The sequence below is a fragment of the Nothoprocta perdicaria genome, unplaced genomic scaffold (assembly GCF_003342845.1).
Source record: "Nothoprocta perdicaria isolate Ctin4 unplaced genomic scaffold, notPer1 scaffold_4, whole genome shotgun sequence".
In the NCBI taxonomy this organism is placed as follows: domain Eukaryota; kingdom Metazoa; phylum Chordata; class Aves; order Tinamiformes; family Tinamidae; genus Nothoprocta; species Nothoprocta perdicaria.
Window position 1 is genome coordinate 10,358,197 of NW_020455643.1, and position 21,943 is coordinate 10,380,139.

The window sequence follows — 21,943 nt, forward strand, 5'->3', positions numbered from 1 at the left end:
TTTTTTTTTTTTGTCTGTCTCTTCACTCTCTTTGGTAAGGAGGGAGGAGAAAAATGTGGTCAGGAGTATCAAGCACATGCTCAGAGTGAGATTTTGAGAGCCAAAAGGCCTCATTTTCTCCTGTGTTTGTGAGGGTTTTTTGTGGCACAGGGCCAAGCACCTGGACTCAGTTTACCCCATGCTCCAAGGAGAAGCCACAGCTGCTCAGGAGCCTGTGAACAGCAAATGCCACCTTCACCAGATTCATTTTCTGTATATTTTTTTGTGAAGTTTAACATTTGCCAGCCTCTAGGAGCCTCTGAAGCAGAGGGCAATGTGGTTCAGCTGAAGTGGGGATGTTGCTTCTGCTCTCAGGTGTTCCCTCAGATCTTGTTAATCAGTTTAATGGCAACCTGAATCACCTGTGGTGCACTGAGACCCTGTGTGATCAGGGGAAAGCAGAGCAAATGAGCGTGCTYGAGGCTGCAGACTGAAGCTGGGAGAAGGCTTTCACCTGCACTTTAGGCTGTGAGTCTGCCCCTCCACAGCCTTTGCAAAATAAATAGGATTAAGGTGAGTGAAGGTCACTGGAAGACTGTTGCTGGTTGAGCTCTGGATTGTGTGCTGGAGTGCAGACCCGTGTTGCAGTGCAGCGCTCTTGGTGAGAGGCTTCTTGTGGGATGTTTAAACCATCATTTCTGATCATTAAAGATTCCCCTGGTGATTTTTAAAGGAGAGGGCTCATGGGTGTGATTTCTTACTCAGGTTGCAGTTTGATGGCAGTAGTAACTTCCTCTGCAGTAACAAATAGCTGCAGTTAATGCTTCCCAATTCTGGTGGCAAATGGTCTGATAACTATTTCAGCAGATAGTTAAGCATATAGTTTGTGGATTAAGGGCAGTCTGGGAAAGAAAAGTCTTACTATTATGTTCTGTCCGGTGTAGCCAGTGGTTTGGTACAACAAACAAATGTTTGGAAGTCTTATCTCCTATAGTGCGCTTTRGGATGTGTGGTTGCAGGTAAAAAGGCTGGTGCTTAATTGTTAAWAAAAAAAGCTGCCAGGAGGAACAGTTCAAGACTTCAGACTTGCAAGCTCTCGATATCTTGTAAGTAACTTAAGAGGTGTTTCCTTCAAGTTAGAGAGTTTGCTGATACAAGAAAGAATTGGAGGGTTTGCAGTAGTGGAATTTATACATAAGTCTCTTTCAGGCTTTCTCTTCTATTTTCTTATAGAAGAGCACATATGAGTATTTGGGAAACTGTTTAATTGACAGAACCAGTTCCACCAAATTAAACAGTGCTTTTTAAGGAAAAATGATACCAGGTTTATATTCTAATAAGATCCTAGGAAAGGAGGAAATTTATCATGTGTGCAGGTTTATTTTGAATTGAAGTTAGTATTCTTTCACTTTTGGCARCTTTTTCCTACTGATTTTTTTATTTTTATTTTTTTTTAAATTACTTCTGCAATGTTAGTCTTCACAGGTGCTTTGCATAGGTTGGCTAACTAGCTCTGCARCCTCCTGTGGAAATGGAGAGGTAGGCAAGGTGCTGCAGAGCTGGAGGAGTCCCTCAAAATTTGCTTCTGTGGCAGTATTAACAAGAGACTATCTTTTGCTTGGGGTAAGGAAACACGCCTTTCTTGAGGGGGCATCATCTACGGTCAGATGCTTTTCTTAGAAACAGAATGGTTGCGGTAAGGGAGTAAGGGTGACACAATTGGAAAACGTTTGGCTTTGTAGCCATGCGGTATCTGTAGGAGAAATGAGCCCCAGAAATCTGAGATGTTGAGACTTTGAAAAGGTTTGGAGTAAGTTAGGACTGGACCGTGGTTCTGTCCTCAGTTGGGGTGAATCTTAGCAACAGCTCCAGAAGCTTTAGAGACCTGGAATTACAAACTTCTTAACTCTGACACGCTGTGCAGTTGGTACCTCTCTCCTCTCCTGTGCTGCAGGATGTGGGTTCTTTGGAGACTGGTTGGACCAAGACTGTGAAAAGCATCTCCWGTGTTGTTACTGACTGGGACCATGGAGGGTCAGAATGAGCAAGGCTGAACTAGTTGCTTCAACATCTTGTGACCTAGCACTTCATGCGGCCATAAACTAAAGCAAGTGATGACCTGTCAGGACCTCATTGCACTGAAACTTTCTGATGGAAAGAAGGTTCTTTGAAGAAGGCCTTTTTACAAAAACTTTTTTTCCCATGCTAAGTTGGTTTTTCTGTAAGTAGAAATGAGCTGRTGTGGTTGCTTGTTGTTGCTCTGGCCATACTGAATTGCTAAAAATGATTTGAATATTTACCAGCCAGGACCAGTTGAGAGTGGTAAATAATCCATGCAGTGAGAACTTAGGTGGCCTGGGAGAACATGCTTGATGACTTCCCTGGTAGGTGCTCCTAGGAGAGGGCCAGGTGCAGAATACTGAGTAACACCTGGGGTTTTTGGTTTCGATGGCAGAGCACATCTCAGACTTGAGGAGCATTTGCTGCATGAAGAGAGYGTAGTACTCCTTCCTGCTCCTCCAGGAAGACTGTGCAAAATGTCTGGGTCCTTTCAATAAGGAGATTGTTTCTTGTGGCTGGGGACAACCAAATCCCACCATTCTGGGTGAATTTGCCTGCTGGGAACACAGGTGCTAGGCAGCAGCAGTAGGGTTAAGGACAGGCAGGATGATGCTAGGGAGATGCTGAAGCTGAGAGAGAGGCAGGTTTGAGGGCTGCTGTGTATGAAGAGTTGTGTCTTGTATGGGCTAGTTGTAACTTTCCTACCAGGTAAGTGACATGTGGCTGTCAAGGTTTTGTACCTCCTCCTCTATGCCTGGCCTGCAGGGTTTTATTTTTGTTGTCTCACATTAGCGTGCTCAGTCTTTGGAAATGATGTTTATTTGAGCTCATCCTCCTCTCCTATGTCCTCTGTCACTTGTAGGTTGTGTGATGGTGGTAGCTCATGGACTTGGCTGTGGTCAAGACTAGGGGAGAGCGCGGCATCCTGAGAGCTCCTCCTTGGGTCCCATCTCTTTGGATCCCATCCTTGCTGGATGCTTCCCCAGCTTGTGGCTCCTGGAGAATGTAGTTTTATCCCAGAGTCACTGAGGAAGCAGCTCCAGCCCCAGGCCAGGTCTGCTTTTCCATCTGCTGTTTAGACTGCCTCAGACCACTCACCGGAGGCAAACCATGGAGAAATATTCTTTTGAAGTCTTTGCAGAAATTTAAATATTCAACTTCAGGGTACGATTCGTGAAGCGAGTGTGTTTTGTTGGCCTCACAGGGCAGGAGAAGGTGGGTATATGAAGCGGAAAAATTGCGGATCTCTGTCTGAGGCAGTGCTCTCCCTGTTACTCACTGTAAAAGCCCATTGCAGTATTAGTTCTTAGTGTACCTAACAGATGTTTAGGTTAGATGTGTTCATCTGGGTTTCACTATGCTTGTTTTGAAAGTGCCATACCAAACTGAAAGCATATAACTTGTAATTTCTGATATTTTGGGGTAACTGCTGTTCTCAGAGGACTCGTGATTATGCATGTGTTCACATTGAGTGAGAGCTTGTTTGTACTGGAGAGACAGTGTTTTGAGTTACAGCRTTTTTTGACTTTTTGTCCCTTTGGATTTTCATGAACTTTCAAGTATGTTAAGTTGCTGTTGTTGATCAGAAGACATTAGCAACAGAAGCGATGCTTCCACCTATTTCTAGATATGCTCAGCCACGGCTCTGTGACCAAAACCATTTCGTTTTCCCTAGTTATAATAGAAATTATCTGCCCTTTTAAAAATGGAATTGAGATCTGCGAGCAGCAGAGGGGAAGAAGTAAATCTCTTTCAAAACCAGGTAGAGGCTACATGAATTTGGTCAAAAGTGCCAGTTTCTTCTCTGACAACAGCCAGTAGCAGATACTTCAAGACAGCTTAGAGGAGAACGGCAAGCACAGGATAATCCTTTCTCTGAAACACCCCTGTTAATTTTGGCAGCTAACAGATTAGGGTCTTGATTGAAAATAATTCAAACAGTAGTGTTAAACAGCACCAAGGAACCTGTCTTCCAAATGCTGTTATAGTTCTTTTTGGAATCCCTTAGCTCCTATAAACAGCAGTTTCTTTGGCAGAGAAAGTTGCTGTTTAATTACACTATGTAGAAACGACACTTGCATATGAAAACTTTGTGGATGAAAAGCCATTACCTGACTGATGCTGTTAATTAAAGTTGAATTTTTTGAAGTTTTTCTCATTTGTCAATATACTCGAGGAAACTTTCCCTTGCATCCCTATAGCTGTTGAGTATTTTGACACTGGCGTAAAAGCTGCTGTGTTTGAAATTAGAAATTGGCCAGTGGGATGAGAATGTGCAGCTGTGGAATGCGTGAGTGCTCCGGCTTCGTCACTGCCTTCTCTTGGGCCCACCTATTTCTGTGGCTCTTGTAGCGACTTAGAGGGATAAAAATGGCCAAGGTGATTACCAGACATGGCAGGAATTAATCATTGAGGCTCCGAAGCTGTAAGAGGTGAGAGTAAGGGAGTAGACAAGTGAGTACAGTTTTATATAAATGAATTTTTCTTGAGCAAAACAGATAAAAACAAGGTTTTTCAAACAAACAAAAAATCCCTATATTGGTCYGCAGTAGCTGGTATAGGTAAAGCCCCCCCAACCATCCAAGGTCACACAGTCTGGAGAATTAGCCTGGCAGGCAGGATGGAGTCATCCATTGGRTCAGGCTGATTCCTGATTTTCCTTAAGTGTTTTACCGTTTGCCTATAGAAAAGGCAGTGCTGTGCATCTCCAACTCCTATTTTTAGTGGTGAAATTGACTTTATTTTTAAAATTTTCTTCTCTTTTTTTTTCTCTGAAGAAAATGCTACAGTCCATAGCATCCCTATGGACTGCAGGGAGTACTTAACATATGGGAAAGGGTAGTCTAATTCTCTGCCTTCTAAATACAGCATCTGCAGTAGGATGGAATGTATATTGTACAGCTGTGAATGTTGCAGGCATTTAGTGCGTCTCCTTTTTCACACAATAGCTTCTATTTATGGGTTTTCATGTAGTTTGGCCTCATGTATTCAACATATCTTTGTGTGCTTTCTTTTTTCCTTTGTTTTTTTAAGGTTTGTAGAAACTCCGAGCCACTTCTCCTGGAAGGAGAGTTACTACCGTTCAGCCATGTCCCAGAACTCGCAACCCAGGGAATTCCTGAGTCCAGAGGTGCTACAGCATATCTGGGACTTCCTGGAACAGTAAGTCATCCTTGGGGAGAATCTGTGAGGGGAGGAGGAAAGACATTTTGGGCCAGGGTACTTCTCTATTGGCTACTGAAGGGAGGGAAGGCAAGGATTACAGAGGCCTTAGTACCTATTTGGCTGGAGTCTGTGATGATGGATGGCTCTTGAACTCTGGAGAAGTTTTTCATTTGGTCTATGGGGGTTGATATGGAGATTGGACATGACACTTACTTTCTTGGAGACCTCTGGTTACTGTCCTGCCTGCTTTATACCACTTAAGGGGGATTTTTTCCCCAAAGGAACTGGAGTCATGGCTGTCAGGAGCTTTCTCTATATGCAGGCTCCATGTGTCAGCTGTATGACCTGAGCGGGTAGGAGGTGGGGGTGATATGCAGTTATCCCTGTCATGCCCCTTGAAAGAAGTAATTTGGCCTATGGTGTCTTCAGCCATTAGTGGATGAGAGATTTTTAATAAAATGTTTCCTTTCTTGACTTGTCATGATTGATGCTGAGATGATTTGTTAGAAATCCTCCATGAGTCCTGTCTTGCAGTGATGTAACTCCTGTGCTCTTATTTTGCTGTCCAAGTGAGTAAAATGTCCCTCTAGGCCCAGCCCTGCTCAGGGGCTGCTGCTGGTATAGCAGGTGAGGAGGAGAGTGTTGAGGAGGAATCACTTACCATGGCTTAGACACAGTTACTGATCATGTCTAGTGCCTCCATGATTCCAATATCGTGGAATCAATCATCAATAGCGAGTGGGAGTGAGAATTGAGCTTGGTCTGTTTTAACTGCATTATTCTTCCTCTCTCCAGGCCAATATGCTCTGTTCAGCCGATTGATTTGAACTTCATTGACGATCCATCAGAAAATGGCCCTACAAACAAAATAGAGATTAGCATGGATTGTGTCCGTGTGCAGGATTCAGAGCTGAGTGATCCAATGTGGGTGAGTCTCAAAGAGAATTTTCCTTTCCTCTTCCCTGGGGAAAGATGAGGAATTTTGTTCAAGTTGTTCTTAGTGTGTTGTGCTGGGATGCTCTTTCTCTTCCTTGATGGAGTTGGAGCTGTTGCCTCTGAGCAAGGAAGTATCTCTCCTTCTCTCTCTYCCTGATGTTCCTCTCTAAAGAACAAGCCCTGGACGTGGCTCTGAAGTGAGCATGATGGCAATTAACAGCTGTGTCAGTATGTCTGGCTAAACCAGAGAATATGTGCCCTGTGGAAAGTGTCTCTCTGCCCTTTCCTGTGGCTGCAATGGGAAGTAGACTGGCTTTTTGCTTGTTCTTCCTTCCCTGATAGTTGATGATCTTAGAGGACCCTTCCAACCTCAATCATCCTGTGACTGAAGCTATGGGAAGAAAGAAAGGGATGGGGAGGTGAACAAAAGAGTCAAGGAGTCTCTTGACCTTCTTTGTGCTGTACTTAGAGCTTGTTTCTGTGGCCTGAGGGTTGAAAGAGTTGAAGTTCTAGGTGCTGTAGCCTTTCTTTAAGACTAAGATACGAGTGTTTTTCAGTGGCCTGTTTACCTCTTGAAGACCAAATATGAATGAAAACTTGAGTTTTAGGCCATGGCCTCTTTATCTTTACTGCATCTCCAGATAAGTGAGCCTAGAGKGTCTAAGAAGACTTGGTCATAGGTGTCACATTTGTACAGCTGGAGACTGGAAGGCAGATGTGGCACTGGTGGTTACTGGTTCATTTGGCTTTGTAAACTGACAAGATTGCCCTCATCAATACTTTTAATAGAGAAGTATTACTTTTGCAGGCAGAGTAGGAAGCAGGTGTTTCCTCCTCCTCCTGTTTCTTTTTTTTTTTTTCTGGGTATTTTTATATCTGGAGTAAGGATTATGCATGGTTTGACATATGTGTTTGTGTCTCTGGGATATTCTTGTTCTGTATTTCCATCTTGAGAAACTGATAGTCAGTAATTGAGGGAACTGTCAATTTGTATGTGCTCTACTCCAGCATGTTTGCAGCACTGACAGTGATTGGCAGTCTGCATGCTGGCAGTGCTTTTAACTCGGAGGATCACATCCACAAGGAAAAGAGCTCYCAGGGTTGTGCTGATTGCAGTCCCTGGTGCCAGAAGGCTTGACCTGTGACAAAATGTGACAAAACAGGGTGATGTTTTTTTCTTTCCTTGCAAGATTGCCAAGAAGAAGAAATAGRCTACATTGAGGCTGAATATCTGCTTGGCTAATGCTAGGAAGGTTCTCCAAGTACACAAGGGAGGGAGGTAACTAATGTGTGGTTATATCTTGATAATTTTTTTTTATCTAACCATACAGTCAAAGTGGGTGCRGGGCAGAATGCAAAACTTCGTTCAACATCTGAATGTGAAAGGATATTTCTCATGTTCTCTGGGTTAGCACAGCTCCAGTAAAATGGTGTCCTCCAGTAGCTGGTCTGAAAGATTCTCCATGTGTGGAAGGGCTCTTCATTTTGGAATGGGCGCTGATGGTCTCCTCAAACGATGTCCTTTTTGCAAAGCAAACACTAGTGCTRCTAAGACTGTCAGTAGAATCTCTGCTCCCTCTGTGCCAAGACATCAGCTTGCCACACTTGTGGAGTGTCAGCAAAGCCTCCCAATCTCCATTTTTTTTGTGCAGTCTGTGAAGTACTGTGTAGCTGAGCAGGCCTGTTTGAAGTCCTTGTTCAGAGTCTCCCTCTCCTGTCTGTGGTGCAGTGAAACATTGGTGGAAAATCCCTTCCTCTTGTTGTATGTGACAAGGCTGGGAGAGGAGGGCAGAGGCATTTGCTATGACATTGCTTCTTGCTTATGAGAAGTTTGTTCTTGGCCTCGCAGGGTGGCTTTAAAGAATTTTCACTGACGCGACAAGCTGAAGGGGGAGCAGGGAAATTCCATCCATCCTTCCCCTTACTGTAATGCTGTGGCTCAGGCACGCTGYTAAGGGCTGAATATTCCCGTGTTCACTTATAAATGATCTAGTTCTCCTTCGCTGGAAGACAGCACCTTTGCTCAGTTGAGTGCTGCACAAAAGCCTTTACAAAGCAAAATATGCATCTCAAACCTGTGCAAACAGCCTTTTTGCTCCCCTTACCACCACCACCTCCCTATAAATTAGCAAACATCCCTGACAGGTGACAACTCCCCCTCGCAGAGGAGTCTGTGTTTGCTTTGCTGTTCCTGGGGCTTGCCGCTGCAGCTTGCAGTGGCAGAGAATGTGTAGCCTGGGGCAAGGTGTTTGCTGTTTGTCGGCTTTAATTTGAAATACCTTACAACCGTCTTCCCCTCCAGCTTCTCTTTTTCCTTTGGATAGCTTGAGGGCAAGAGCTCCCCTTGCACCTGTCTGTCGTGCAGCCTCAGCCATGTCGCTTCTAGACACGAGGTGCCGCACGCAGCTGATTGCAGCAAAAAGAGTTGAAGAGGGCAGATAAACACGAAGGAATGCAGCAGAAACAGGGGGGCCCTTGGAGATGAATGGTGAGATGGAGACAGGCTGCTCTTTATTGCTGGATTTTCGTTAGGTAAAGAAGCAGGGCGACTTTTCTCCAAAATGCACTGCCAAGGGAATTTAGAAATGGGTACAAAACAAATAATAGACTGGTTCATTCAAAATAATAGATTTTTTCATGGACTTCAAGGCCATCCTGATTGACCTTTAAAATAAACATTGTGTACTTACAGCTGAAAAGTAAGACTTTCGGCTATAAAGGATGCCCATCCTTGACACAAGTCACTTGTCTGCTGTGAACAAGTGACTGTACAACTGAACCTGATACTTGGGAGTGAGCTTGCAGTGTGCAGATCAGTGCCTAAAGCTGTCCTACCTATGGACTGGAAAATGAGAGCAAGTCCTGTCCTACTGATACCTTTTTTTCTTGAACTCCAGTTGTTTCCTGCTGAGATGAAACCTTGCAGCTTTCATGCTCTCTTCCTTTGGAGGAAGAAATATCTTTTTTTGACCTGCAGGAGAAACAGGAGAACAGCCCTACCTTTGGATGAAAAGAGCTGCAGGGGAAGAAGGCTTGTGGCCCTGTGTAGAATGAGGCAGTCAGCMGCTTTCCTCCATTTGTGTGCCTTGTGACTAGGTCTTTCACAATGTCCCATGTTGATGGTTTCTGGGTGGCCTGCTTGCAAGGCTGTCTTGGCTGTGCCTCCCTCCACACCAGGCATGTTAACCACAAGCAGACTGGGAACTCCCCGTCCTAGCAGAAGTCTATCTGTTCATGTAGTTGAGGAGAGGACACTGGTGGTCTGTGTAGGGCATGGAGGAGACTTAGAAGCTGCAATGGCTCTGGAGCAGGAGGGAGCTACGGGCGGCCAGGAAGGTGAGCTGAACCCATGTCCTTGTGGCCCATTGGGCTTTGACTGAGATGCTCAGCAGCAGCTTACGTGAACAAGGCAGAAAGCAGCAGCTCTGGGATGTGTGGAGGGGTGGCTGGAGGCTCCCTTRATTCCAGGAGGATGTTGCTCCTCGTGCCTGGAGGTAGTCTGCTTTACAAGGCTTTCTCCTGTAGTGCTAGAAAACKGGTGATGTTATATGAAAAATGGGTTTCTTTTGGTAATTAACTGTCCTAGAGCTCCTGGGAGGAGGGGGTGCAGAGACCCATTTCTGCAAATGAGTATGTAAGAGTGCAATAATCTCTGTATTGCTTTGGAGCTCTCATGGCAAACTGTCAGGCTGCTGTTTGGCTCTGATTATATACRAGATGCAAATGTTTTCTTTGCTGCTTTGTGAGCGCCCTTTTTGGAGTAGCCCATAGCTGAAAAGAGATTCTATTCTGGACCCAAGGCTTAAACTAAGAGATTGAATGGATGACACTCGGAAAAAGTCATTGCCCCACCACCTCCTGACAAGGGTCTTGCAAAGCAGGCAAAGCTTGGAGATCTCCTAGTGTAGAAAAATGAGCATCTCCTTCACAGCAGTGTGTAACTGGGTTCCAGGGACCCAGAAAACATTTGTCAGTGGGAGCAGGAGTGCTGTCCAAAGTGATGGAGCAGCAGAGGATCAGCCTCATCCCCTCCCCCTTGCACATACCTTCCTTTCATGCCCCTGAGCTAGTCGTCCTCCCGCAGCCCCTTGTCTAACCAGTTCAGTGGAATGCCTTTTTACAGACAGTTGCTTTGGTCAGAGTTTTCTTAACCTGTATCTCTCCCTCCCCACAAAAGAGGGAGAGCATTTCTTGTGAGGTGCTGAGGAAGGCAGGATTTATTATTCCTTGAGTTCTGTCTTCTGTTGTGGGTGTTTGGTGCGTGTGCCTTGGAAGCCCAACTGAGCTGCATGTACTGCAGAGCTCCCCAAGGGTCCACGTCTCTCCTGGGGTRCCAGGGGTTGTGGTGTTGTTGCTTTAGAAGAACACAGGGCTGAGGTGAGGGTGGTCCTCTTGGGTTTGGATATGTCCTAAGGTGGGCAGATAGAAATATGAAATATACCTAACACCTCCAAAATTTAAGTGACTGCTTCATTACTCTAAGCTTCCTGCCTAGGAGACAGAGGAGAAACTAAACTGCAAGCAAGAAAGACTGATCGCAGTATGGTTAGGACATAGCGATATTGGAGCTAGTGGCCTTTGCCTTGGTCCTTGCTGAATGGTCATGCTTGGTTTGTGTGTCTTCACTAAGTATCTTCTGTAACCTTCTATAGGCTCAGAGGAGCCACCCTGTGCCAGCTTGTGCAAGGTACCTTCCCACGTAGCAGCTCATAGACSTAGAGAGGAGCAGGTCTGTGATCTACCTGTACAGTGTAGCTGGGCTATTGAATGCCTGGTAGGCTGTTGAATAAGCTGATTCAATATGTGAAGTCAGTGGCCACACACTGAATTTCTGTGGCCTTAGGAGTCTGCTCTCTGTGTGGAGCGGTCAGGGTCAGCTCCAGGACACTGCTGTGTGAGTGTATGATGGACAGAGAGATAACAAGCAAGTCTAGAAGGAATTGTAGTGTCTGTTGCATCCTTTCCAAGATGTTAATGCACRGGCTCTGATCCCAGTTAACTTTAATTACTTGCCTGAAAGTGTTTTGCTGGGTGAGAAGAGCTCTACTTGCTGCAAGGTAGTGGTGGAGGAAGTAGATGCAAGCTGATTATGGGTTGTAGGACTGAAGGACAGATGGGCTGTCCCCTGTGTGCAGGCTGGATGGGCAAAGTGGCATGACATGTGTGATGTGGCTGAGAGATGCAGGAGAAATGGCTCTGTGGAGAAGCTGACGAATGCATGGGACGTGTGTGTGTGTTTGCTTCCCCAGGCTCTGGCAGGTGCTGGATTTAGTTGGGAAATGGTTTTGCACCTGGAGGATAAAGCCAATGTGATAAGTAGACTCGGCAAAGTGGGTTGTGTGGCCATCTGTTTCCATGCTTAAGTATTCCTGGGTTGGCCATAGAAAGACAGGAAGGACGTTGTACAGCACAGATACGTGATCAAAGCTTTTATTAATGTCTGGTTTGTGCTTGAGAGAGTTTGAGGTTTGCCAAGTTTCTCTTCTGTGTGGGTATTTGTTCGTTCTGTAGCCGTGCAAAGAAAGTTGAGATTATGCAGAGGCATTTCCATAATGAGCAACTGCATTATTCTGTTGGAACTTTCCCCGCAGCACCTCTTGTTTGCAGTTGAACTCATAAGCTCTCCTAATTTAGGCTTGGCTTTGTAGTAATGCTGAATGTTTAATCTTCTGCAGTGTAGGTCTCTCCCAATGGCCCGGTTATGGCATTTAGGGCTGCAAACTCAAATCCAGAAATGGTCAATTCATTCAGATAAAGGATGCATATGGAGAATGCATTTGTGGTTCAGCTTAGATGGAAAAGAGGATTTTTTTTTTCATTCTGAGTGTGTAGTTGGACTCCAAAGRCTTTCCTGTTTGTTTAAAATATATTTTTTTCAATGGTTCCCTTTCCCTTGATGTTTAATGCTGGTTCTGGCTGCGGGCCAGAGTTGGCTGCATTTCTTTTTGTAGGAATGCAGCCAGTTAATGAGCATGGTGACAGCAAGAGTTTTATTTTTAGTGCCACTTCCCTGAATTTTCAGTGGTATTGARAAAACAAGCGGGTGATCTGTCTGCTGTGCTATAGATTGTTTAAAATTCCTTTAAATATTCTCACTCTAAGCATCTTGCTCTATATTTAATTTGGGAGGGAATAAACTAATTTTAAGCTGAAAAGCAAAACCCCATTGGAAACAAGCCAGGTGTGGTAGGTCTTGCAGCATGCTGTAGCKTGAGGTCAGTGGCTGAAGCGAGTTGAGCATTCGTTCTGACCTGTCTCCTGGAGAGCTGGCTTTAAGTCCCCAGCTCGTATTGCTACACGTAGTTGAGACGGAGATGCTTGCGATGGCAAGTCGTGCTGTCTGTCTCTGTGCAAATCCCTTGGAACAAGAGATATCTTCCCTGAGCAACTGTGGCTGCCTCCGAAGGTCTCCGTGATGCTGCTCGTGCTTCTTGCTGAAGCACAAAGCAATGGTGTATTAGTAATTATTTTATATACCTGGAAAGTCTTAGGGATCTTGACCYATCTTAGAACAACAGACTTTAAGCACTTTTTCCTCCAGATCAAGTTTAAAGATTATGCTGTTCTGCAGGGACCTTTACTACATGTCTTTCTACATAGTAGGAGATGCGTACACATATGTTTGCATGCATATATAATTTTTAATGGAAACATACTTCTTTTATTCAGTTCTAACCCAGTGTCCCCATAAGCGGTCAGCCTGAGCAGCAGGTGTTCCAGCGACCCACAGAGTGTGGCTGTTTGCAGCCAGAAGCAGCAGAATGGCCATCTCCAAATTTCATCTTCATTCCTATTTGTCATCCAAGCTGGCAGGGGTGGGAGGAGAGGCCCTTCTCTCTCCTTGGCTAGAAGGAGAGTGCTGAATCCAGCTGCACCATTCCAGGTGTGTGAAAAGCTCCCTTGTACTGGGCTTGGGAGATGCAAACTCACGGTAAAGTTGAAACAAGTGTATGGTTCTTAGAGCGACGCTCTGCCGTTCAGCTYGGGTACTTCTGCAGTGCCTAGCTTCGCTTTTAAAAGTTCTCTCTTACTAATTTAGCCTTTTTCTGTGACGAAGGCCTAGCACRTCGGGAGTCTTGCTGGAAATGTCACGCTCTGGTTCTCGGGATCCTGCCACTGATCTCTTTATGGCTGCCTTTCATAAGGAGACTTTTGCAATAGGTAGTCCATTTTCTACTAGATATATCTGCTGTCTACTTTCCAACTTGCTGCTGTTTAGACAGCATTTAATTTGATGAGGGAGGGGTCTCCAGTGGCTCTTGTGACGCCRCTGGTGGATGTGGTGTGTGAGAGCAACAGGAGGGCATCTGGGCAAAACCCCGCGATGCAAAATGAAATGCTTGTGCATGGAGAACATAAGGAACAAAACATACCCGCTGGCCCTGAGCGGTGTGACAGTGCTGGAAGCCACCGACCGGGATTAGCCTCCACYGTGCCCAGCCGGAGCTTTACAACCACGGCTCAGACATGAGACGACAGGTGGGTGTCATAAACAGATCGGGGCAATATAAGGTAACGCGCCACACTTGTGTGATGAGCGTGGGCGGCCAACAACCGCGGGGCCAGGGTTTCGCCAGAGGCTGGCGAGGCGCAGCTCAAGTTATTGCAACCTGATGACTTCTATTTATTTATTTAAAATATGGAGTTATTGTACAAGGCCGTGGGGGAAGGGAACTGGTGGCACAGGATGGGCTGGCCAGAAGGAGCTGCACTGATTATGCTTTTATTAACAGTTGTGTGTTTCCTGTAAGTGATCTGTAGTTTATACAAGATAAGGGAAGCATGACACTTTCTCCTCGGCTGCTTACGTAAGAGCAAACCTGGACTGTCAACAGTTGCTTCTCTTGTAATTAAAAACAAAGACTCTAATCTGTCTCCCGCTTTTYCCTTTCAGCTTTCTCTTTCCCCAGCTGGAGCCTTGTCTCCTGCTGGAATGTGGGTCTGTGCCGAAGCCTCCAGCTGCAGGGCTGGGGCTGGTTGCACCCATGTGGTGAAGCAGYACTGGTGGCTTTTCTCTCTGTAGACCACTGTGCCCTTGCTCCACAGAGTGTGGCTGCTGGTCCTGGCTCTTGTGCATCTGGTTTTTCTCACTTGTGTGGGGGACATGCTATGTGGAGCACCTGGAGGTCTTCAGGGAGAAGCAGTCTGAATGCTGAGGGTTGTTAAAATCCCTCTGATGCCAGAGGCTTGAACCCCAGAGAGTAGCCAGTGATGCTTCCACGCAGGGTGTCTGCTCCAGGGTCTGCTGAGCTGTGATTTTTTTGCACTCATCAGTGCAAAAAAGTGTCTGCTCAAGTGTCTGCTGACCAGTGGTTGAGGCTGACTAGCACACTTACAAAAACCTCTTTGTCCACAAAGGATTGCTTCCTCTTTATCTCTAATCTTCTGTTGAAAATAAGTGTTCTTTAAAGAGAGTTGCTACGGTAGAGAAAAAAAGTGAAAAAGATAGGAGTTGCTGGTAAAGCTTTCTGATAAATGTCCTCTGTGTTCAGTGGTCCCCCACCTGATGCTTCCCAGATGCTGCACGATGCAAAGTGTTCCTACTTGGTGTCTGTCCTGCATAGCTCCCCTAGCTGTTCCCTTTGGTGGGGATGGCCTCCCATGGCAGCAGTGGGAGAAGGGGTTGGAGGGGGTTGGTTTGTGCATGTGAAAGGAAAGCAGTGGGGACCTTGCRACATCTTAGCTGCAGAGATGACTCTCAAGAGGAGCGTCTTGCTTATTAAACGGTGCTCAGCAGCTGTAGGACAAGCTCCCCCAGGGCTCCATGCGCTGTCCTAAACCAATATTGCATAGCAGTTGTGAAGAGAACTGGTTTTGTTTCACAATTCCTTTCCTGCTTCCCTCTCCCTGCTCCCCCCCCCCCCCCCCCCACATAGTGTTATCTCTTGACATGATGCCATTAACTCTCTAATTAGCCCTAGGGGTGTTCTGGGCAGATAACGAGGCTATAGGAGCTCAAATAAGCAGCGTGCGCAGATGTTTACCCAGGGTCGGAGGGCAGGCCTGTTGTGACAGCCAATTGCACTGGAGAGGGCATGTGGCTTTGGGGAAGGAAAAGGCGACCTTAGGTGCGTGTGGAAAATGGGAGCGGGGCTTTACTGTCCTCAATTTGCTGCTTTCTTCTGCAGCTTCCTAAAATGGCTGCGTTCATGAAAAGTGCAGTTTGAAGTCCTTGGAGAAAGTGCTGATGTTCTATATGAATCCCTTGCAAGTAGGGCATGTTTCTAGTTGGAAATCTCACGCGCTTTTTTTTCTCTTTAAAAGGAAATTCTGGGCATCAGTCCCATCCCTTGGTTAGTGGTGGGGAAGCCACAAGTGCATTGAGCCTGGCCACCTGCACGCAGCTCAGATCTGGGTAAAGCAGAGCGATTAACCCGCAGCACTGGGAATGCAAGTAGGGATAAGCTGCACCTCCCAGGCAGTGCTGCAGAGAACTGGCCACTTCGGCGCGTGGAGCTGCAGCTGGCCGCTTTGGTCAGCAGCCTCTCTGTCACAATCTGTCACAAGCAGATGAAGATAATTGATTTTCACTATTTTTCATTTTTTTTGAAAGGGGAAGAATATTTCGCTGCTTGCTGGGGAGTTCCCCCTCTCTGTTCGGTTTGAGCAAGACCAGCTGACCAGCGCTGCTGCAGGTTTCAAGAAGGAAGGGTGGTGTCTTTAAGTTTCTGAAGGTATTTTCTTAGTGCTTTTTAACCTGGCTGCATGCTCTTGCAGCTTATCACATGTGGCCCCATAAAGACTTCACTGGAAAAACTCCTAAAGCTAATTGGCAGGGCACTTTTTTGAGCATTCAGCAGTTATTCAATGGAACAAACAACAAGAAAAACCCACATGCTATTTTTTCCTCCTCCTTGTGTTATCTCTGTCCTAATTTGTAAACATTTTTGAGCTGAGTGAATGTCACAGTCCGTGGTGACGCGGTTGATCCAGATGCTATTTTTATCAGAGTGGAGAGGTTTGAGCAGATTTTTTTTCCTTTGATGTGCAGGAAATTCTGCATGAACCACCTAAGGAGCAGGCAGGTGTGCATACATACACACACCCCTTGGACAAGAAATTACACAATCTCCAATTAACACTACAATTAAAGACTTGTGGCAATGACATTTTTAATTGTTGTGACTTAGCACAGTTATCTTGAAGTCAGGAAGGGTTAGTGAGGAGTTGCCAGTGCTGCCAGCGACAGAAGCTGGAGCAGACCAGCATGTAAGAGCATGGGGAAAACATATTCAAGAGAAGAACCTGAACGAACAGTTTGACTTGGCTGATGCATCRCTTTGGAAACCCAGGGTTTTTTGGTTGTGTATTTGTTTTTCAACATGCCAATGGGAATCCACAAAGTGTTGTTGAAAGCTTTCCAGAGTAGCTGAGATATTCTTGTTACGGCTTTAGCTAAAGCCTTCAAATCTAACTAGAAATTATTATTTTTATTTCCCTAAAGCTCTGGAGGTTAGGTCCTTGCTTTAACAAAGGCTCTCGGACTCTGTGGGAGAAGCTGCTTTGCTTTTAAGTTCAAGCAGGGCAGCCAAAACCTGAAGCAGCAGGTACTGTACAATTCCTGTTTTATTTTTCTACGTTATTTTTTAAAAAGGGGAGAAAGACTTTTATGAAAACGTATGGGCACCGTACAAAAGGTACCTTGCCTTTAGACTACATGTTCATAACTCATGTTGACACTTTCTTTGGAAAGCTGTTCAGAAGACACAAATGATAATATAGTCCCATTGGTAATAAGTGAGTGTATAGATTGAAGGGGAGTTGGTTTGGCCACCGAGTTATTTAAACATATTCTGTTCCTGGGAGTCAAGTTGGCCTCTAATAGTTTAAAAGATGCTGCCTGACTGCTCTTAGCTACTTGGAGGCTCTTCTATGGGCTGTTTAATTTTTTTTTTTTTTTTTTTTTTTGCATCTTCAAAAGGAGCAAGTGAAACAACCAGGGAGCTGTGGCACACCATGTGAGAGGTATATGTGGCTCAGAGCTGTGCCAGCAGTGCTGGGTACTCATGGTTTGCTGATGCAGCCCTGAGCCTCTTTTGCCCATGTCTGTTCTGTTCCTTCCTCCCACCTTGGGTAGGGTGGTGATTGCCTCTGTTGTCACCTACGGGTGCAGGATTTGAAAAGCCACGTGTCCTGCATCCACTTTGAGATGACCACACAGACTAATGCAGCCAAGGCAGAGAGCCAGCTCTGCACTCTGTGTATAGAGGGCAGGGATTTGTGCTGACATGTCAATATATTCATGCTCTATACACTGCTTCTCATATTGCCGTGCAGATATCTTTGGATAAACTTTCGCATATCTCTGTCTGGTGCATCTGGGTGTTGCTTCACCCACAAACACCTCCAGCCACCTGTGGGACAGAAGATAGCAGACACCTAACACAACAATGCTGCATTAATGACTTGGAACTGGAGAAAAAGGAGGATCTCCTGAGTTTCATAGCACAGCTTGTTAAAGAGGTTTTTGCAATGACTGTTTGTGGCTGGGCAATGCTTTTATAGGTATATATYTTACTTTTCTCTTTCCTTCCACTCCATAGCTTTTGAACTAGCAGACCAGTATCAAACTTGAGAGAATTAAGGGGTCAAAATCATTAAGGACCTCCACGTTTAGTGAACCTATTAATATTTGCTCAGTGTGGTTTTTTTCCTGTTATTAGCAGAGAACCTGTCGGTGATTCTAGCTCCATGTCCAGCTCCACGCAGGATTTGCAGTTGCGTTTCTCCTGAAGGGATTGGTTGGCTGATGGGGCTGAGAGTGCTCCTCAGAAACCTTGTCTGCATCTCTGAACTGGTACTTATWTGTGTGGGTTTTTCTTTTCTTTATTTTTCTTTATTTTGCAGGCAATTGGCTTGTATCTACCTCAGGCGAGGTCACACAGACGCACCCAGTGTAGCTCCTGCTATTGCACAGTGCTGATGGGGATGGTAAAGAAARGAAGGGATTGCAGGTCCCGAGGTTGCTGCTGTGATGTAGGAAACCTGCTGTGCTCAGGAAACATTTGCTGGTAGCTCGTTTGGTAATTGAGGAGCACTAAAGCTGTGTGGAGCCCCAGTGTGATTAGAGATGTTGCTGTGGGTGGAGGGAGAGGGCTCTGTGCACTGCGTTCCTCCCTAGAGCCCGTCCCTGGAAGCACCATCCAGAGTGCTGTGCTCAGCAAGGAGGAATGGGAAAGGCGTGCTGCAAATGCCTCCAAAGCTTTGCTCTTGTGCCTTAGAAGTGTCTCTTGAGCCAGGCACRTGGGGTTAGAACTAAATGAGATAACTGACCTCCGTCGTGGGGCACGGAGCTCCGCGGGGTACGAGGATGTTGTGCTCCTCTCTTGCTCTGTTTGGGCAGCTGCCCTGCTCCTTTCTTGCTCTGGTAATCGTTCCTTCCTGAAAAAGGTTCCTTTTTTTCCTTTTTTATTTTTTTTTTTATTTTTTTTTTTTACTACTGCTGGTTTTGTGAATGTATGGCCTTCCCCTACCTGGAAAGGGGCTGATGCAAGGATGCAATGTCCTTCAGTTTGCAAGTGGGCAACAAGACAGTGGTAACTCCTTCTTTCTGTAGTGGAGTGGAGCAGGGGTTACTGACAGAGCTGTTCAGGAGCCTGTACTTTAGCTTTGAACCTGGTGCCCCCTTATTTATACAGAGAATGTGGGGTTTGGTGATGCCTGGAGGGGAGGGGGATGATGTGTTTGGGGGCAGGACCAGCTCCCTTGCCCTGGGGAAGATTTTGCCCATGTAGCAGGGCCAAGGTGGGGAGCAGCTCTGCRTGGGGAGCCCCTGTCCCCGCTGTGAGGCCCCTGCAGGTGGCTCGCCCATGGCTCGACGTGGGAGGCTTGGCTTTCATCGGAGCGGCTGCCGATACGAGGGTCTTTATCAGCAGGCCTGCTGCAGGCCAGATCCTCAAAGAAACATCCCCGAGCACTGTCATTAGGCTGGGARGGCAGGCAGTCTGATCTGGATGTTTGGTTTCCTCTCTCCCCCTTTCCCACCCCTTCAAGAAGGTGTTGTGTTTCGCCCTGTGTGACAGAGCTCCCAGGAGCRAGCAGAAGGCGCTGCCTTTTGTTGGCTCCCTGTGTCCTTTCCTGCCGCCGGAGCCCTCAGAGCCCTGGTGGCRGATCCGCAGGCCCGGCCCAGCTCGCTCCCCTCAGGGCCTGGCCTGTGCCTGGAGCTCCCTGCTCCGCAGCGAGGATTTGCCTCCTTCACAGTAAAATCTCAGCGTGCCCATTCCTTTCTGTTTGCTCCGGTTTCCTACAGGTCGAGTCTGGCTCGGCTAATGAGTTAGCGCTCTCCCTATCTGTCTCTTCAAAACRTTTTAGTTGTTGTGGGCTTAGTTCCTTCATAGGGGCTGCCTGGCAACTTGAGTGAATGTTTCTCCTGTATACTACCTCTGCAAGTGCTCAAAATCTTCAGTCCCTTGGATTATTATTATGAATTTTTAAACATCTATTTGTAYGTGAAAGTATTTCAAGACTTGCTGCAGTGATGAGAGCAGAGTGACTTAGTTGCAGTTGCGGRGCGGGGAAGAAATGAAGTTGGTCTGAAGTGATGTCCTGTGAGCATGGGACACGGTAGCCGAGAGTGCGGCTGAAAAGTGCACGGGCAATAAAGCATGTGGGTGCATTATGCTGTGTGACAGTGACTGTCCTCGGAAGGTTCCTTGGTGCTTTTGCCCCGAAATTGCACGCCGCAGCAACCAGAGGCACAGCCGTGTTGCTGCGCTGCCGCTCTTGCGCGTTGCATTTCAATCCCTTCCCGAACGGTTCGGGATTTGTAGCAGAGCAGCCTGCTCCTGGAGAATACACTGGAGTTTCCCCCAAAAAATGAATGGATGTTTCCTAAGCGCCTTGTCATAAATGGCTTTGTGGTTGTCTTTTGTGTTCCCAAACTTGTAGAAAAGCGGTGATGGAAAGTTATAGTTTGCTTTCTTTTTTTCTCCTGTATGTCCCCCGCTTTTTTTTCCTTTTTCTTTTTTGGTAGGTTCCCCCCCTCCTTCCCTTCCCTTTSCTTTTTAGAGATTGGTGATAAGGAATTCTAACTACTTAATGAGATGGGAGAGGCCTCTCTCCATTGGAGTGGAGGACTCCAGGTGGCACTTTGACAGATTGGACAGGTAAAGCAGGAGAGCCCCACCTCCTCCTCCTTGCCTATAGTTAGGTATATAAGGGAAACTTAAATTATGCGGAGAGGCACACTCCGAGTCCTGTTATCTTCCAAGTAGCATCACATATTTTTAGGGTCTTCGAGGGGGTGGGAGGTGTTTGTCAAAATCCTGGAGCCTGAAGAAAGAACAGCAGCATTGATCAATTTGACTGCTAACATGTTGTACCTGGAAAACAATGCTCAGTCCCAGTATAGCGAGGTAAGGATTCTGGGTTTGAGCTGTGCTATTTTTTAATATATTTTATTTTTAGTGAACTTGTGCATTTTCTTCATCCCTGCAGTCTTGAAGTTAGGTATGGAATATACAGTTTTTAAGCTTTTACAAATGGCAAGCGGAGTTTACTGAACTAGGTATTGGAATGGGAATGAAATTTTGGTCTTTATTTTTGGGATGGCAGATAGGTTTTGGGAATCTTAATTAGCCAAATACARKTTTTTTCTTTTTTTTCTCCTTTTTTTCATTGGAGAAGTAAGGCAGAGTAATTGTCTACTATGGGCAATGCGCACAGATTGCATTCCTGTAGCTGTATGAACAGTATCTGTGTTGACTACATTATAACTCATTAACTAGCCTTTTTATTGCCGAAATTGTTGCTYACTGTTAAAAGTAGACAGTGTTTAGGAAGTAAACTAGAAGCACRTTATAAACCCCTTCTTAGGTTACCTTTTTTAAGGAAAAATAATACGCAAACAAAGATTCTCAGCCGCAGATGTCGTGTTAGCGTTCACACCGATAGCCCTTTTCCTCGGTGCTGTATCTTGCYCTGCGACTTGCAGCAGCGGGATGTTTTACAAGCAGTGCCTGTCTAAACACATTATATGAGGAYAAATTCACATACCACGTATGCATTTTGCTTTTGGCACCCTTTAGCTCTGCACGGGTGCTGGTGGAAGAGCCATGTGAAGTTTAAAATTTAGCTGAAACTTATTTTCAAAGGAAGCGGGTAGACCTTTTGTAAGGTGGGAGCAGGGAGAATTGCCGCAAACTCTGCAAATCTTTGAGGAAGTTACCYGGGGTTGAGGGAGATCTAACAACAATATTGGTTTACATTCCAGAGGAGACAGCAGCTGTGTTGACACTCGGCAGAATGGCAGGGCAGCGGCAGCTCGTGTGTGTGTGTATGTACCTGTGTGTGTATTTCTGGTGAAAATGCTTCAAGTGGTGTGCGGAAGATACAAGACTTTGAAGCAGGCATAAGCTCGGGCACTTGGGAAACAAAGCAAAATGGGAATCACGAGGCTAAACGTACAGAGAGGGGATGTTAGCTGGAGAGGAGAAGCCTGYTAAATGTGCGCTTGGGGCTTGCACACCTCGGGTGGCAGGTTTGTAACTTAGAGAAAGCAAGATGATAACCTGAAACCCGTGTGCTTTCTAGGTCCCCGCTTTTTAGGGAGCGCAAGTGTGCGGGATATACTTTGTTCCTAAATGCTGCTTCCACACATAGGACGGTAACTTTGTGATTATTTTTCCTCTCTTCCTCTCCTGGCAGTTAATTATCAACTCTTAAATGTGGAGAGAGCGCTTTGCAGGCAGAATGTTTGCCTGGCATTATTTGTCTCCTGCTATCTGATCAACTTTCGCTGAATAGCAGCGGTTGGGTTTGGAGTCCCTATGGTTGACTTGCTGGGCTCATCTGTCAGAAGCGA

General features: G+C 46.0%; 1 protein-coding gene across 2 annotated transcripts in view; it reads left to right on the top strand.

Moving 5' to 3' along the window:
- TP63 (tumor protein p63) overlaps positions 1-21,943 on the top strand; it is a 100,067-nt gene that overhangs the window by 15,249 nt on the left and 62,875 nt on the right. The window contains exons 1-3 of one of the 2 annotated variants that reach the window (XM_026045293.1): positions 410-552; positions 5,074-5,202; positions 6,001-6,133. In XM_026045293.1, coding sequence (XP_025901078.1) covers positions 5,129-5,202; positions 6,001-6,133 — 207 coding nt within the window. In that variant the 5' untranslated portion in view covers positions 410-552; positions 5,074-5,128. Of the gene's footprint in view, positions 1-409; positions 553-5,073; positions 5,203-6,000; positions 6,134-21,943 lie in introns of those variants that run through there. The other variant, XM_026045294.1, reaches the window with a different exon arrangement.